At 42.8% G+C, this 17,416-nt stretch overlaps 1 protein-coding gene across 8 annotated transcripts in view; it reads right to left on the bottom strand.

Moving 5' to 3' along the window:
• DTNA (dystrobrevin alpha) overlaps nt 1-17,416 on the bottom strand; it is a 223,337-nt gene that overhangs the window by 65,171 nt on the left and 140,750 nt on the right. For all 8 annotated transcript variants that reach the window (XM_058041024.1, XM_058041015.1, XM_058041043.1 and 5 more), the window contains one exon: nt 2,815-3,028. In XM_058041024.1, coding sequence (XP_057897007.1) covers nt 2,815-3,028 — 214 coding nt within the window. The remainder of the gene's footprint in view (nt 1-2,814; nt 3,029-17,416) is intronic.

Genomic DNA, 17,416 nt, shown 5'->3' with positions numbered 1-17,416 from the left:
ATTCTGCTCACAGGTTTTGGCCTGTCAGGGTCATCTACCACATGCTGCTGACTTCCACACACTAATGATAAGTTAATTGAAGTATTTCTGTTTGAGAATTTTGAGTTTGTTGGCTTGCAGTTCTATAAGGTTGTACTTTAGCTTACTTTTAGCAGCATAAAGGAACATCCCATTCAGTCTCACATGAAATTCTATACACTATAATTTTCCCCCACTTTTTCTCCTTTCAGGGTTGAGCAGCAGAGAAATATCTGTGGCCCTAATGAATCCCCAAGGCCATAAAAAAGCCATAAAAAAATGGGATGTAAGCTCAGCACCAGCAGTGGCTAAGTTGGCCCACATGCCATAGCAGCACACTGTGGTCCTTTTGTGTTTTGCTAGCCAAGTTTTAGCTCCTGAGAAGACATCTGTATTGTAGGCCTAAGGAAACACTCCTTGCCAGAGGGCAGAGGAATCTGCCAGGATTTCAGCAGGCTATAAAAGAAGGAAGAGGCTCTGTTTAAAGTTTGGATGATCTTCAGCCAGTACAGTACACAAAGAGGAACATATATATTAACTAGACCTAAAGAAATGAGACAGTGGCAGGCTTACTAGACTTTAAAACATGAAATAATTTGTCCCTTGTGGTCCTTTCATATACGTTAGGTTGCAGACTCCATTTCTCCACTTTCTTTGGATCCCAAATGGGACATGAAAAACTGCACCACCTTCTCTGGACCTGCAGCACCTTGCACTTGGCCTTGTTGAACCTTGTGAGGAGATTCCCATGGGCCCACTTCTCCAGCCTGCTGAGTCCCTCTGGATAGCCTGCAGAGCATTGCTTCTCTCTGAACATGAGACCACAAGAAAAGACCTTGCTCCTCCTTCCACCAACTTTTACCTTTCAGCAGAGAATGACCTTTCTGCTGCACTGGAGGGGAGAGAAAGGAGCAACACTGGAAGCAGAGACAGCAGCTCTGGTTAGACCCCAGCAGCTCCCACACTGTCCCAGTGGCATGTAGAGCCACCTCCCTCCCTCTGCTTCCCAGAAACCAGGAAACCTGAACCACCAGTGGTTGTTAAACCAACATCCAACAAAAAACTTCAATGACATGAGTCATACTAAAGTATAGGGAACATTTTGAGAATCAGATGCTTAACTGGTAAGTCTTTATTTGTGACAGGTGTCTAGACTTCCACTACAGCACAGAGAGACCTAGCTGACACATATCTCCATGAAATCTGAACTTAGGTAACTCAGGTTGCACATGAACCTCATCTAATAAGTTTGCTGTATTTAATATGGAGTGATAGGCAGCTAGTCCCTGTCTCTGACATCAGAGCTGGGAGCCTCTTCCTGGGGATTCCTTGGGGGTCTCTGCCCTTCTGGGAAGTGCATTCCATGCACTACACTCAGAGGCAGCACAAGAGACTGAGCTGCTGCTTGACAAAGAGAGTGAGGGTCACAGCTTCCTTACCCTGGGGGGCCTGATGGGAGCTCAGAAACAGATCATGAACTACAGCACATGGGATGTTTTCAGGGAAAGCAAACCCTTCCCCCTTAAAAACATTCTCTGATGGGACTAAATTCCTCTACTCCATTATGCTGCAAGTAGCTGTGTTGTGTAGTTGAGATCTTTATCCCTTTACACTGAGTTACAAAACAAGCACAGTATCACAGGTCTTGCTTCCACAGACCAGGGTCTTTCCATATGTTTACCAGCCAGGAAGCAGTTTACTTGTGGCATGCAGCAATAAATTCATCTGGTCATTTCCAGCATCCTTTAGTATCCTTGTCACAGCCGCAATGGTATGAATTAAAATGCCTGTTCCTTCTTTTATTGCCCTTGAGGGGAGGAAAATATTCCTGAAGGCTATGATTTCACAATGGACTGGCTTTTCTTCCTCTCAGAGGGGCAGGAGGAGAGGTTGAGTGCAGCCTTCTCATGTGGAACACCTACTTTTTCTCCCCGTTGCCATGGCGACTGAGCCACTGGCTGGTCTGGCACTGAGAGGTGCTCAATGACACCCAGTACCAGGGCAGCGAGAGCGAGCACTGGGAAGAGAGAGGGGAAGCGTCCTTGTTTTAATGTTTAATGGCCAGTGTTTTCTGCTGATGAATTTTCAAAAAATAAGCCATAAAGTGACAACATCTGCACCTGTCAGCCTTAACCACTGTTCTCCAATAACTCAGTTCTGAGGACTGCAAATATTGCAGCACAGGTTGCCAAGTATGTATTCAGAAATTGCAATAGATATACACAGAATACTCATTAATGTAAGTGGTTTTCTCTATCTAAAACTTGTTCTTTTTGTAATATGAGTCCCATGCAGTAACAAACAACATGAATTTCATCACCTCCAGGTCTTTAATCCTATTTCTGTCATGGTCTCAAAATCATGCTGCACTGGCATGAGCCAGAAAAAAAAATTGCTTACAGCTGCAAGAACTTGCAGGGAAATGAGCTCTTTCAGAATAATGAGCTATTAACCCATGGCACTGCTGCAGAGGCATTGCAGTGGTGTCAGCCACTGGTGTGTCAATAAACAACAAGCCAAATTAGGAGCGCATGTGAATTTGTTTCTGTAGATAATTCTTCTTTGATATAAACTGGAACAAGTCTGAGTAGCTGGATGAAAACACAGTTGTGCTGAATTTGGCTCGAAAGAAAGGAAAGCAGAGGCCCTTAATTTAGGTTATCTCCCTAGTTAGCACTATTCACATGCTCATTATTTGGGACAGAATTGAGCCTGCTCAATTGATTTCGAGAGATATTTCTGGAGGAAGTCAAAGCCTTCCAGCAGCTGGGAGGGGCGGAGGAAAGGCAGACTCACGGATCAAAGGCCGCTAGCAGGAAGTTGAGCAGCAGGCTGATGGACTGCTCCACGTTGATCTGGTGGGTGGTGGGCATCCGTTTGTTGAGCTGGTAGAAGATGGTTGAGATCACAGCCTCCAGGCGAGCCACGTTCAGTTCGATGCTGGGGTCCAGGTTGTTCAGGGCGTTCTCCCGCAAGGCTTCGATCACATTCCAGATGTCCACCAGGTGCACTAGGGGACAGGACAGAAAGACTCAGATGGGGAAATGTGCTCCTGAAAGGAGAACAAGGGTCACCTCCTCCCACGAGGAGGGGAATAACACAACCATGTACAACATGCCTCATGAATAATTAAATGAATTAATGCGTTTTCCACCACCGTTTATTGAATCTGGTGGAGGAATGAGCAAATAAAATTCAAATCCGTTAATAAGCAAACAATATACTGATATTACTAGTTGTAATGAATACAACCTCAGCTTGGGAAATCATTCTTCATTGTATAAAGTATTCAAATAAAAGTCTGTATTTCACAGAAATCACTGAAAGGTAAACATATGCTACTTGTTTTTCTGAACCATGCCTTTATGAATCCCCATTCAGAAATTACTCTTAGATATTAATTTGCATAGCAGATGGGCTTTTCAGAAGATCCTACGAATACTAAGTGCTTATCACATACTGATATTTTGAAAATTCTTTTCAGCAATTTGTATGGAAAGCAAAATATTTTACAGAAACAGAATTGTAATTGAGTCAGGGTACATTTAAACAAATAACACATAATGAAGTGATCCGAAAGTCATATTTTATGTCTTCTAAATATATTTGCCAAATTATTTGTTAAATCTCTCTCTTTGATGAAGTCCTGGTCTAAGCTGAATTTGATGGGGCCTGTTTTTACCTACAAGTACAGCTTAAAGGATAATCTCTGCTCACCCTTCACATTGTACCCAAACAGAAATCTTGTTTGCAGAGCACTGTTATTGTGGCAGTATGATTGGCTTGCCATGGATTGTCATTTCCAGAAGATGTGCACTGTGCCAAAAATAAAGAAACCCCTACAGTAATTTAAAAACTGGATTTAGTTCAAACCTGAACTCAAAGGTTCAACCCTCTATCTTAATATTACATACTGTCCTACTAAAGTGTCAATAAAAAACAAATCAGGAGGCTCAGGGGGCAAATTCTCTTTTTTTCACCAGCCAAACTACTGCACAGTTCTCATTACACAGCATGGTGATATGTCTTATGATGTATCAAAAGCCACCTGTATGTGGAAGGAGATCCATGTTTTTGTAGATAGAGAAACTTAATTATAATCCTCCTCATTATATTTTTATTTGATTGGTTTGCAGGTGCTGTCTCAGACTGCAATGTGACATGAGGGCCTGATGGCAGGGAAGTGTAAGCTGATAGGAGATGGATGATGAAACGAGATACAGTCATTTTACTTAGTCTAGATTTTTGCCCTATGATTGGGCTTCCCTTCTTTTGCCTCAGGAATAAATAGCCTCCAACACCCTGCTAGCACATGTGTGAGCCCAAAGAGGAAGATACTCCATACAGATGAGTGGTAACAGTAGCAGCAATTACTTTAGGTACTAGACAAGGCACTTTTCCACTTCTTGCTGGTCCCTAGCAAGTAACTGTGAAAACCTACAAGATACAATTCCATTGTTACACCAAAGTATTTATTTTATCTTTGTAGTAAAAGAAAACTTCTACAGGCAAACTTGTATGCTGGCAGGTTGTCTTCAAAATGTTACCGTGAATTAAGCTGATGTTTGTATGGCCAGGTTTTAGCAGCTGGGGGCTACAGGGGTGGCTTCTGTGAGAAGCTGCCAGAAGTTTCCCCATGCTTGGCAGAGCCAGTGTCAGCTGGCTCCAGGATGGACCCACTGCTAGCCAACTCTGCGCCATCCAAGTCTGCACCATCCAGAAATAGTGTTAATGCCTCTGGGATAGCATATGTAGCAAGAATTTTAAAAAAGGGTTTTTCACAGTTGTAATTAATGCCAAAGAACAGCAGGGTGAGAATATGTGAGAACAACACCCCTGCAGACACCAAGGTCAGTGGAGAAGAAGAGGGAGGAGGTGCTCCAGGCACCAGAGCTGAGGTTCCCCTGCAGCCCATGGTGCAGACCACAGTGATGCAGCTGTGCCCCTGCAGCCCATGGACATCCAGGGGGATGCAGAGATCCACCTGCAGCCCATGGAGGAGCATCCACCAGAGCAGGTGGGTGCCTGAGAGGAAGCTGTGAGTCCTGTGGGAGTCCTGTGCTGGAGAGGGGTCCTGGCAGGCATCTGCAAACCTATGGAGAGAGGAACCCACGATGGAGCAGTGTCCTCATAGGACTTGTGATTCTGCACGCTGGAGCAGCCTGTCCTTGAAGGACTGCATACCATGAAAGAGTGACCCAGTGCAGCAGTTTGTGGAGCAATGTTGTCCACTGGATGGAGAAGTTCATGGGGAACTGTCTCCTGTGGGAGGAACCCTAGGTTGGAGCAGGGGAAGGACTCCTCTCCCTGAGCAGCAGCAGAATCAATTAATTAATTGATTTAATGAGAATGAATGAGCTGTAATAATCCCCCTTCTCTGTCTGCCTGTGCCACTGAGGTGGAGGAGGTAGAACTTGTGAAGGAGGAAGGGTGGGGGAAAGATATTTTTAAGGTCTTTTTTTACTTCTCATTATCCTGCTCTGATTTTGTTAGTAATAAATTCAATTCGTATCTCTAATTAGAATCTGTTTTGCCTGTGATGTTATTTGGTGGGTGATCTCTCTCTGTCCTTATCTCAACCCTTTGTTATATTTTCTCCCCCTTGACCAGCTGCAGAGGGAGTGATGTAGATACTTTGGTGGGTGTCTGGCATAAAACCAGAGTCAACCCACTACAGCTGGGTGGGTGGAGTACACAACCTCTGAACTCTTCTGTTTGTTTTCTGGCTGGTGGAAGAGCAACTTCCCCATAAAAAGTCTGGCATAGGTCCTTTTAATGCAGTCATTCCCATTCACTCAATCATTTTTCACTGTCACAGAGGTAATCTGGATAAATGGAAGGTGAATGATCTCCAGGAAGACAGCTGGCACATAATAACTGATCCTTTCTGGGCAGCTTCTCCACATGGCTCAGAGGCCAGAGGATGGAGGAAGTCATCAGAAAGGAGGCCATTGTCTGGTCCAGGAGAGAGGGGTTAATGAGCATTCCACCACATAAGGCAGCCAAGGAAAGTACCAGAAATACAGAGCAACATGCCAGAAAATGCAGGAACAGGCTGGACCATGCGAATGTATTTTGTGGTGGCATTAAGAGGGAAGGACAGGCAGAAAGTGAAAGGTGAAGTGGGATTGTTTCCCTCAAGGTCCATAGCCATGGGGGCTGTCTCTGGTCATTCAGACCAAGCAGATGAAGAAGGTCCTTCCACCAGCAGTTTCACCAAGTTGGCTTCTGGCTATGTGTGCAAATCGTCAAACATGAACTACAGAAAGATAACCATGTGAGAAATTACCAGGCACAACAAATTGCAAAAGAAAGAGTAATGCCATATGCAGATGCTCACCTTGACTTGAGGCTACACTAACAAGAGAATCCAAGAAACAGGACAAACAGGGGTACCAGCACTACAGGCCAAGGCAGAAATTACTAGGACAACCTTATTATAAATACTGAATAAGGATGTAAAATCAGCAACATTGGAGCTGGTGGGAAAAGAATAAATAGGCTGTTTATCTCGGAGTGCATGAGTGTGGTAGCAGAAAAAAGCATGAGACTGGAAAAGGGCAATTTGAAGGGTAGCAAGTCATATCATCAGAACTGCTGGGGTACCTTTCAAGCAGCCTGTACAGGAACAGTTTTGACCATACACGTTCACTTCTGCAGTCATTGGAAACTGTGATGGGTTCCCTAACTTCGATATAGGGTAGCCCAGGGAGGAAGAACCACATACCCAAACTCCCTAACAGTGAGAATTTCATGCTGTAATTAAACTTTAATTGCTGTAGCCTAGTACTGGAAAATTCTTGAATATGGAGGAAAAAAGCTGGTACTATGAATAAGGCTGAAATAGGGGTTGGTGTCTTTACTCTTCACATGATCTAGTACAGATACTGTGTGGCTGTCAGATTTTAATGTGGGGTTTTTTGTTGTTTTGCTTTCCTACTGATATTATATTTCTCATAACATAGTCATATCCAGAGTTAGTTTTGATGATAGTCTTGGGATAGAAAATGTCCAGAGGCTAGCAGAAGTGGGACTAATAACATCAGTATACTAAACACATCTGAGGGAAAATTACTCGTTTTATTGTTAACTCTAACCTGAAAGGCTCGTAAGCTCTCCCCATGTTCACTGGTATGCCAGAAAGGTAGGGCACAATACTAAGAAAATGACTTATTGGAAATTACAGAGCTGTAAGAGTTCCCTACCCACTATGAAATATTAGTCTCAAGAAACTGCTGTGTATTTGTGCTATAAATAATTTTACTCGGGCTTTTCTTCTTTTCTCCAGAACCACTTTGGTTCCACTTGAAGCTGAATAAACAACAATCATGCTGCACTATTTAATTTTGCATTTTATTAATTAATTGTACATACATCTAAGAGGCTGGAAAGCAATATTTCCTGGAGGAGGAGATGGAAGATGGACACGAGCCACACCTTTAACAAGAACTACTGATTTTGAAAATACCTGCTCAAATGTCTAGCTCAAAATCACAAGGACATTTTGTTAGGCTGCTGTACAGATGACTGAAGTCTCTGACCTTTACTCAAGTCAGTTGTCATGGACAAGAATCATGCAGCTAAATTAAATGTAAGAAACTAAGTGTCTACTGTTGACTGGTGACCAGGGCTCCCTCTCATGTCAGTGAAAGAAAAAAGCACCTTAAAGCATCTGTTGGGAGACAGGTGGCATGAGCAGTGCTTTGAATCTGCCCATATTTCTTCACTGACTCCAGACAAAGCCTAAAGCACCATGCTGGCATGAGACACGTAACCTCAGAGCTGGTGAAGTTAACTGAGTTGAATCCCACACCTTCCTCCTTAAACATTAAGAAAAGATGTCTCTTCTAGTCTGACTACTACATGACCTAGAATAATTCAGGTTTTATTGAAAATATGAATAATAAATACTTCAATCTGTATGAACAGCTACCAGATCCTGTCATAGTCACTACCTTTTACATTGCATAGCTTGACCTTGTGCAGATTACATTCAGGTGTAGTGCCCTACTGATCACCATGAATTCCATTATTTTTTAAGGTTACTCATACAGTAAGCAAACTTTTACGTATTCTATCATGCTGCCAAGTCAAACTGTCAGTATTGGCAAAAGGGAAGTAAAACACAGGACTCTGCGAGCTCCACTCATTTGTACTAATAGAAATTGATGCCTATGGCTAATGTGGTATCTGTATTCTGTTCAATGTAATAACAGAATGTCAACCTTGCAAACTTTGCATAAGCTTACATTACTCATCTTCTCTTCTATCCATTTTCCATAATACCTGTTATGCTCATTTATTTATTTATCCATCCCTGAGACTGTTCTAATCTCACTGAAGAAGGCATATCTATTTTGTTTGCACAACACGTAGTGCAATAAACCCCAAATCTGATTTCTACATGCTACATGATGCTAACAAGAAGAGTTTGCAGAGTAACAAAGCAGCATATAAATGCAGGAGAGCTTTCTCTCTCCTAAAATCTGCCTTGAATTCCCTCAAGAGACTAAAACTCCAGAAGTTTGTTTTTAACTTCTAATTACTGTTGCTGCTTTTGTTGCCTTGCCCACATTTCCCACTGAAAAGCGAATTATGCCTCAGCATGTGAAAGATGCCCCTATGGAAACAGATTTGGAAAACTAGAGAAATCTGTCAGTTGTTCTTTCAGTGCCAGCAGATGATCACTATGCAGTAGGAGTAAAAGCTGCTTGTATCTAGCGCCTGTGTGGTATAAGGTTATCAAAAATCATGAAACCGAGCCAACATTCATGGACCCTTCAGAAAGGCCTCACACTCTGTAAACAACACAGCTACCCAGGTGTAGATTTTCCTGATGTCTGAAAAAAATGTAGAACATCTCCACAAGCAATTGCTAAACTGTGTTTCCCTTTAGATTTTCTGTTCAGTGATCTTTGAAGTCACAGCTAAGCTAAAGCTCTGCATTATTGCATCCTCTGTGGCGAACACTGCCTGGTAATTTAGCTTTTGATGTAATTTTTGAACAGCATCATAGAAGGTTTCACATTTGAGCATGCTCAGTAACAGACAGTGATGAGTGAATGTAAATAAAGTTCAGTGTCTGGACAGAAGTGGGACGACCCAGATGAGGAGCATTACAGATGGCTGCCATTCACTCCACAGCAATCATTACCAAAAATGCACTCTTTGAGGAGACCTGGACTGAACTGCAGAGAACTGAGATCAATGCATGAAAATACACTCCAAACAGCAAATGTTATTTCCTTCAATGGACTTCTTCAGCTGTTAAGGCAACATTTGGAGAGTGCCTGTTGCCAGTGCACTGAGACAGAACTGATCAGACTCTCCCTGCAGGAGGCAAGGGGGATGAAGATGGCTGGCTCAGTTTGAAAGGAGCTTTGTATTTTCCTCACACCAAAAAGTTTTTAGATGCCTTCAAGTTTTACATCCAGAATGCCTCTTCCTTTTACATTTTACTACTTTTACAATGAAAGTGAGCAATTAGTAGTTACAGTGAAGAATTCCATCACCTACAACACTGTCAACAGGTCAATTTGTGGAAGAGATGTACCCTGGATACATTCAGAGAAAACACAACTTAGCAATCTTATCTTGCTTATTATACACATATATGTCAGTTTTACTGATCTTGAGCCTCCCTCTTTCCTTCAGGCATTTTCTAGGCTCTTCACTCTTCATCTTTAAAAAAAATGTACTTTTAATTTATTGTAACTAGTAACTTGAATTTATTTGCAATAAATAATTTTCTGTTTGGTAGATACAGTATCTTAATAGGCAAAATGAGAGACAAGAGATGTACTGCATTTCTTTTTTTCAACTCAAAGCAAAGAAATTAATATTTACTTATGCAGTGAGAAATGAATTTTTCTCTCCATCATGCAATTTATAATTATGGAAAGGCTCTGAGATATAGATAATCTTGGATATATCACTAATCTCAAAGGAGGCAGATTACTTCAAACATCAGCTGTCAAGAAATAATGTTGCCCTAAGCAAATATAAAAAAGAAAAAACTGCAGCAAAGTTTATCTTCTCAGTAGTAAAAAAAAAAAAAATTAAAAATTTAAAAACAGTCTGCATGCTTAAGCTTTGTGATTAAGCTTTCCTACCATTAAATGAATCTATTTATACAAGAGCCCTCATCTGCCCTATTTAATTTTTTTTTGTATTACACCCTAACCATGAACTTTACAAAGTTATCTCTACTTTATCTCTACTTATTACTAAATGAACATGGAAGAGGAGATTACATTTAATCAAATACAGGAAGTGACTAAATCAGGTCTTTAACAATCAATTCAAATGTATTTAACATATAGTAGTCTAAGTAAATATAAGTGAAACATGTCCAAGTGATAGGACCAAAAATTCTCCTTGATATATTTTCCTTTGTTGGTGAATTCAAGAAGAAATTTTAAACTAAATATTGGTGTAAATTCTTTCCAAAATTTTACTATACATTTCATGAAGATTTTAGTCCAGCAAAGCTCTTACACACATGCTTGAGTTTAAGCATACTTGTACTGTCATTTGAAATCAATGGCACTTGACTGCATGTCAGGTATTTCAGGTGGATTTCATTAAAAGGGTAAGATTTATGCTTCCTTGTCTAGCAATCCTATGAATACTATAAAATATGCCAGATGATTCTTCTTTTTCTTTCATTAGAATCTATGAACCCATCACAAATTAGGGTATTGGGGCCATTTGTCATCGTCATTGCTAAGAAGGCCTGGGAAGTTACTCACATTTTCTGTTTGGATCCCTCTCTCCTGCTGCCAAGCAGGTAACAGAGGACTGACTGAGGCATATATTTTCTCTAAACCACACCTGCTGGTGGCCAAGCTGCCCCTCAAATCGGCCAGCTGTAGTGTGATCAGTGAAAGCTTTACCTGCACATCCCACTGCTGTGCAGATCCAAGTGCTAGCAATGAAGACTTGCAGTTTTTCACACTGTCTGGATACCAAATTACATGAAAATGTACCAGGGTGTTGCTTCTGCTCAGTTCTAAAATGAGGTACTTTTTGGCAGGGTACATCTGGTGACAGCTGTCACTCTACACAGTCTGGCACAACCAGACCGCTCACGGCCCAAATGTCTGATATAAAGAAGAAACTCCTCACTGTAAGGCTGGTGAAACACTGGAAGAAGTTGCCCAGAGAAGCTGTGGATGACCCATGCCTGGAAGTGTTCAAGGCCAGGATGGGGATGGGTCATCCCCATGGATGGGGATTTCAGCAACCTGGGATTTGAGCAACCTGGTCCAGAAAAAGGCATCTCTGCCCATGGAAGGGGGTTAGAACTAGATGATCTTTAAGTCCCTTTCAACCCAAGACATTTATGCAAGGCAGTTGAGAACATGGAGCCACACTCTTCTCAGGGATAGGACAGTAAAAGGACTGAGGGAAACAGGCACAAATTAAAATACAGGAAATAATTTAAACATAAGAAAAAGATTTTCCCCATAAGGATTTTAGAACTGTGTGATATTGCCCACAAAGACAGTGGATTATATCCTTAAAAATAATCAAACCTGAACAGGACAAAACCCTGAGCAATCTGCTGCAGCTGACCCTGTTCTCTCCAGAAGTCCCTGACAACTTCATTGATTCTGTGATCATGAACCTCTACTGCAAAACCACAGTAACTCTCACTGGAAAGGAGTCAGTGCTGCCTCACTGCCTTTTCTCTAAAACCATTACTCAAGTAAGCTGTGCTCCAAGGGCCTTCTCTAACACGTGGTAAATGAAAAACCACAGAACCCTGCTGAAACCTCTTAAATGTTTGAGAAAGAGTCCTCCACATTCTCAAGAGGTTTTGTGAGAGGTGTGCTGCAGGCCTTCACAGCACTGTGTGTACTCAGGTATTCCCTTTGGCTTTCCCCTGAAGACCAAGGGATTTCAGAGGGAGGCCATGGTTCCATTTAATCCCCTGTCAGCTGCATGCATTCCTCCTCCTCCTCCTCACCTTTCTGCCTGTGCTGTGAGACTGCACAGCTGTGTGGTATGCACTGGCTCAGCAGGAAGCTGGAATAAAGCTATCCACTTCTACCTGCCCATCCCAGTGGCGAGGAGGAGTGCCCAGGTTAGGAACTGAACTTTTAGACAAGCCAACAGAAGCAGCTTTTTCCTGAATCAGTGTGCACATGGAGTAAGTCAGCTGCATTGGGACTCTCTGGATTCACACAGATCACCTGTCCCAGTGATGCCACATGGGACAAGCAATGTGCCAGCCTTCAGGAGCTGGCTTGTCTGTGCATATGCCAGCCAGCTGCATGCTGCATGCACAGAAGACATTCCTGAGTGGGGGCCAAACCTGGCTGCTGCTTTTTTGGAAATCTGCAGGACACAATGTGTACAACTGAGGCACTGAAAAATTTAGGGAAAGTTTTAAAGTTTCCCCTGTCTGCATGGTTGTGCCGCCATCCTATTATAGTCTACCTCTGTTGTGCCCAGAAGGTAAAACAAGTTATCCTAAAACCTCCTGGGATTCTGATCGCTACAGAACTTTGATCAAGTGTTAATAATGATGAGTAATCAATAGGCTAACAATACACTGAAATGTGGTCTTCTCACTTTTTATGTAGTATCTGACAAATCCACCAAGGTGTATGAGTGTGTAAAGACCTCCAGTAAAATTTTTCTTTTATACAGTAATTTAATTTTCAATAGAAGTTCCTTCTTCCCCTGCTGTCAACTCCTGACCATCTTGTCTTACCTCTATTTAACCTAAGACTGAAGAGCTCTCTGTGGGTGGCAAAAGCCATCAGTCTCTGCAAGGAGCAGCACTAATGACAGTCAATTCTGCAAAAGGGAACAGCAGGTGATACACCCTGAGTGCTGGGCTGGGAAACTGTTGTCATCTACTTGTCACCCAGATGCTGGCAAAGTGTATCCTTTTTCTAAAACGTGCTTTGAAACCATTTATTTGAAATGTTGAACAAAGCATGACATATATAAAATGAAATAATAAAAATATAACTCTAAGCTTCTTAGTATTTTGATGACAACTAGGAAAGAATTAGAACTCTGCCCTGTTGCTAAGAAGTGAACGTCTTAAATCTATTAATTACATATAATTTTCTTATTTCAGACGTTAAACGTATTTATGAACCAAAGATAAATGTGCAAATAGCAACATGTATTCCTTAGTCAGAAACTTTCTGAACAGCTGAAGACAATGGTATTTCTAGACTGCATGTCTCTATTATTTTTGTGATCCCACTTCAGAACTACTCTAATGAGAAAGGCTTTATTTGAGGCACTGTGTGATCAGACTTCAGTCTGACTTATTAGTTCCTACAGAAGGGCTCTGCAAGTGTCAGCTCTCAAATAGCCAAAGAACTCACGAGGTAACAAGACTTGGTCAACAGATATGTACAATACACAACATCTTTCTCACTTCTCTTCAAAAAGGTCAGCCTGCCTTGCATTTGAGCTGTCAGGTCAGTTTGTAAAATATAGATCTGGTGAACTTGACAGTGAATACAGCAATGAATCTCGGAGACTTTCAAAAAATGTGTCCAAAGTGTCAGAATTCAAAACCTCCCTCCAGCTGTCCTAAGCTGCCAGCATCCCTGCCAAGAAGCTCAGAGACCCTAACACAGAACCCAAGATGCCTGTAGTTTTAATTACGACCCACAGAGCAAATTACCAACCTTATATGATCTGCAACCCATGAAAGTATAATAATAGTTTGTCATGAAGTGAAAAATAGATTTTTGAAAGTTTTTAGAATAAGAAGGCAAGATGGAGGAATCTAGATGTGTCCAGCCTTTCCCTTTCTTCTTCTTCTTCGCCTCCATCTTCTGCTGTGATGTTGGCATTTTTAGATTGGTTTAGAGTAGAAGGTCACTGTCTAACATAGGTGATAAGTATTAGATAGTAACTGTAAATATTGTACACGTAGTTTTAAATATTAAAAAATAACACTGCCCCGGGGGCAAGCAGAGCGCCTCTGACTGTCCTGCTGAGCAGACCTCAGCAAGCCAAGAGAAAGAATTTTATAGATAAGAAACAATAAACAACCTTGAGACCGAGAACTGAACAGCTCTGACTCCTACTTCAACCTCTGGGCTGGGAGAAGAGACTTTCTAACATATCGCGGGGTCACTCTGACCAGCTACAGCCCCGAGAGCAGAGGAGAAGCAGAAGCCACATGTGGAACGCCTGAAGCCGGGGGAGGAAGGCCCAGTGCATAGGCAGGCCCAGTGCAGAGGCAGGCCCAGTGCAAAGGAAGGCCCAGTGCATAGGCAGGCCCAGACGGAGGCAGGCCAAGTGCAAAGGAAGGCCCAGTGCAGAGGCAGGCCCAGTGCGGAGGCAGGCCCAGTGTAAAGGAAGGCCCAGTGCAAAGGAAGGCCCAGTGCGGAGGCAGGCCCAGTGTAAAGGAAGGCCCAGTGCAAAGGAAGGCCCAGTGCAAAGGAAGGCCCAGTGTAAAGGAAGGCCCAGTGCAAAGGAAGGCCCAGTGCGGAGGCAGGCCCAGACGGAGGCAGGCCAAGTGCAAAGGAAGGCCCAGTGCAGAGGCAGGCCCAGTGCGGAGGCAGGCCCAGTGTAAAGGAAGGCCCAGTGCAAAGGAAGGCCCAGTGCGGAGGCAGGCCCAGTGTAAAGGAAGGCCCAGTGCAAAGGAAGGCCCAGTGCAAAGGAAGGCCCAGTGTAAAGGAAGGCCCAGTGCAAAGGAAGGCCCAGTGCGGAGGCAGGCCCAGACGGAGGCAGGCCCAGTGCAAAGGAAGGCCCAGTGCGGAGGCAGGCCCAGTGTAAAGGAAGGCCCAGTGCGGAGGCAGGCCCAGACGGAGGCAGGCCCAGTGTAAAGGCAGGCCCAGTGCGGAGGCAGGCCCAGTGCAAACGCAGGCCCAGACGGAGCGCAGGAAGGCCGGAGCCCAGCTGAGCCCCGCGCCGCCGGCGGGACGCGGCACACGTTCCTGGCGGGCCCGCCACAGGATGGCACTCCTGGGTGGGTTTTAACTGCAGCACGCTGGCTCCAGCGTTTTAACTCCCTCCTGACACGGTGTCAGGCGAGACAGCGCGGATGAGAGGCGGTGCATGGCCGCCGAAAATGGCCTTGTCTGTGCTTAGTGGGATCGGGACGGCGTGCGCGGAGATGCGGCTGAGAGCGTGTCCTGCGCGGGCAAACAGTGCCAGAGCCGTGCGGTGGAAAAGGCAGAATGCCTTCATGTTGGATGCCCTTATTACAGTGATAACATCTTCTCCAGCAGTATGCTTCTTCAAATGCCAAGTCTGGCTTATACCACATCTTTCTTTAAGAGTTTCCTTTTCCCCTCTGATACAACTGCTGCCAGCTCCATCCATCCTCCCCCCAAAACACTTCCCATGCCACAGCTTGCTTGGCACTGTTACCAGCCAAAAGCAACCAGAGAGGGAATGCAAATGTTAACAAATTGGGTTATTTACGTTTTTCATTAATTTTGAAGCAGTGCACGTGGATACAGGGTGTTATCCCCAGTCTCATATTAACTGTGAAGCAGCTTATGGATACAGGGTGTTATCCCCAATCTCATATTAACTGCTGTTTCCTTTAAAAAATAAAAAATAGCTTGTGATGATAAGGGAAAATGTGATTTAACAGTTCTTTACAACAATTTCTTACCTAATAGCTATAGAAAACAAGTTGAGATTACGTTATCAGCCTTCAAGGTTCAGTCATATCACAAAGGTCAATGAAAAAGAATGAGGACCTATTATACATTTAGAACTGCTCAAAAACAAAAGCCTTCCTTGGCATATATCCTGTTTTTCAGTGTGATCCACGGTTACTCTGCTTTCTGTAATAATTATTTTTAAAAATCATTTAGGGTTGGCCAGACTGTAAACAGCAACAAGGTACAGAACATTAATAAAAGATGAATTGTGCACTTTCTTGAATATAAAAGATGTGATATTTTACATATATGCAAATTCTTAACCTGATCCTTATTCTATTAATTTAAATATTTTCTTATGTAATGTGGACTGAATTTGACCCATAACATTTTCATCTATTAAGAATAATTAGAGAAATTTTTAAGCTGAACTTAATGCTTGGGTAAACAGTCTGATACCACAACTGCATTTTTCATCCCCAGAGCAGAAGAGACATACTAAAGACTATTACCATATGCTTCCCTCTTCTGAAGAGTTTGGTTCAGTCCAGAGGGCTCCTGGGACAAAATCCCAGTACCAGTTTCAGCTGGTGAGAGTGGGAGCACTGCTGTGCAACAGCACATTCATGTGACACACAGGACTTTGGTGAAAAAGCATGTTATGCCTGAAGTCATAAGGACAGTTCAGACTGATCTTATTAAACCTTTTGCTGAGATTGCTAATCAAGTTATTAATTACTGTCATAGGCTCCAGCTTTCATAGGTATTTAATAATGTATTACATTGGAAAACAATGCAATTTATTTGCCCCAAAATCTTCTGGAATATGAGCTATAATCAGCTTGGAAAGATGGAACCTGGTATCTGGAATATCCATTTCTGGGATATCAATTTCATTTGAATAGGCAGCTTTTATTCAGAGAAACTATCCAGAATATTTGACTAAACTTTGTTTCAGTGTTCACACAATCTTTCCATATTTTCTCTCCTGACATTACTCACATTCCAAGCAATGTCTTCTGCCAGAGTGGGTCGGTGCTCCATCTCCCCAGCTGATTCATTCCCTCAGTAACCACGACTCCCAAACCAGAAGGCAACTGCAGTGCCTCCCCTTAAAATACCATGCTCTAAAACTTCCCATCTCTTAAGGAAATAAGGACTAGGCCAAGGAGAAAAGCTACAGCTGATACAAACATAGCTCAACAATCAGCCACACTGAGAAAGGCAACAAGACTGCAGAATGTGAAATGGCAGATAAATGAGATTTAGGTGAAGTTTTGCACATCCATCCTCCCCCCTGTGTGTGACAGAAGCTCTTTAATGATGTTGTCAGGGCCCCTAGATGGAGTAAGAGTCTCGATGTACATGGCCACTTATCTGTCATCCTTTATTTTACACACACAGTCCTTAAAGACATCCTGCAAATCCAAGACAAAATAAAAGAGTTTCAAGGCAAAATATAGATGAATGAACTGTGGAAAATTAAACGTGGGGAAGATCAGGACCTTTACAAGAGATGCAGGATGATACTAGTGTCAGCTTCATTTATCAGAAATTGAGTTCAACCTCTTCAAACAATACACACTGAGAGACTGATTCATTCCTTCCTTTGTGCCATAGTGATGTCAATGAGTTCAAGAGAGTTACTTTCAATTTACTCCCTGTCAGGAAAGGAGACATCCATCTATCCATCCACATGGACCAAAGAAAAGGCTGAGCAGACAGAGAACTTCTGTGGAATTAGCCTACACTTTTCTTGGTTAAAGGGCCAAACACTCCGCTAGAAAACCTCTGCAGCC

The sequence above is a fragment of the Melospiza georgiana genome, chromosome 1, assembly GCF_028018845.1.
Source record: "Melospiza georgiana isolate bMelGeo1 chromosome 1, bMelGeo1.pri, whole genome shotgun sequence".
Taxonomy (NCBI): Eukaryota; Metazoa; Chordata; class Aves; order Passeriformes; family Passerellidae; genus Melospiza; species Melospiza georgiana.
Note: the sequence above shows the minus strand (reverse complement) of the source record. Positions and strands in the feature narration are given on the sequence as shown.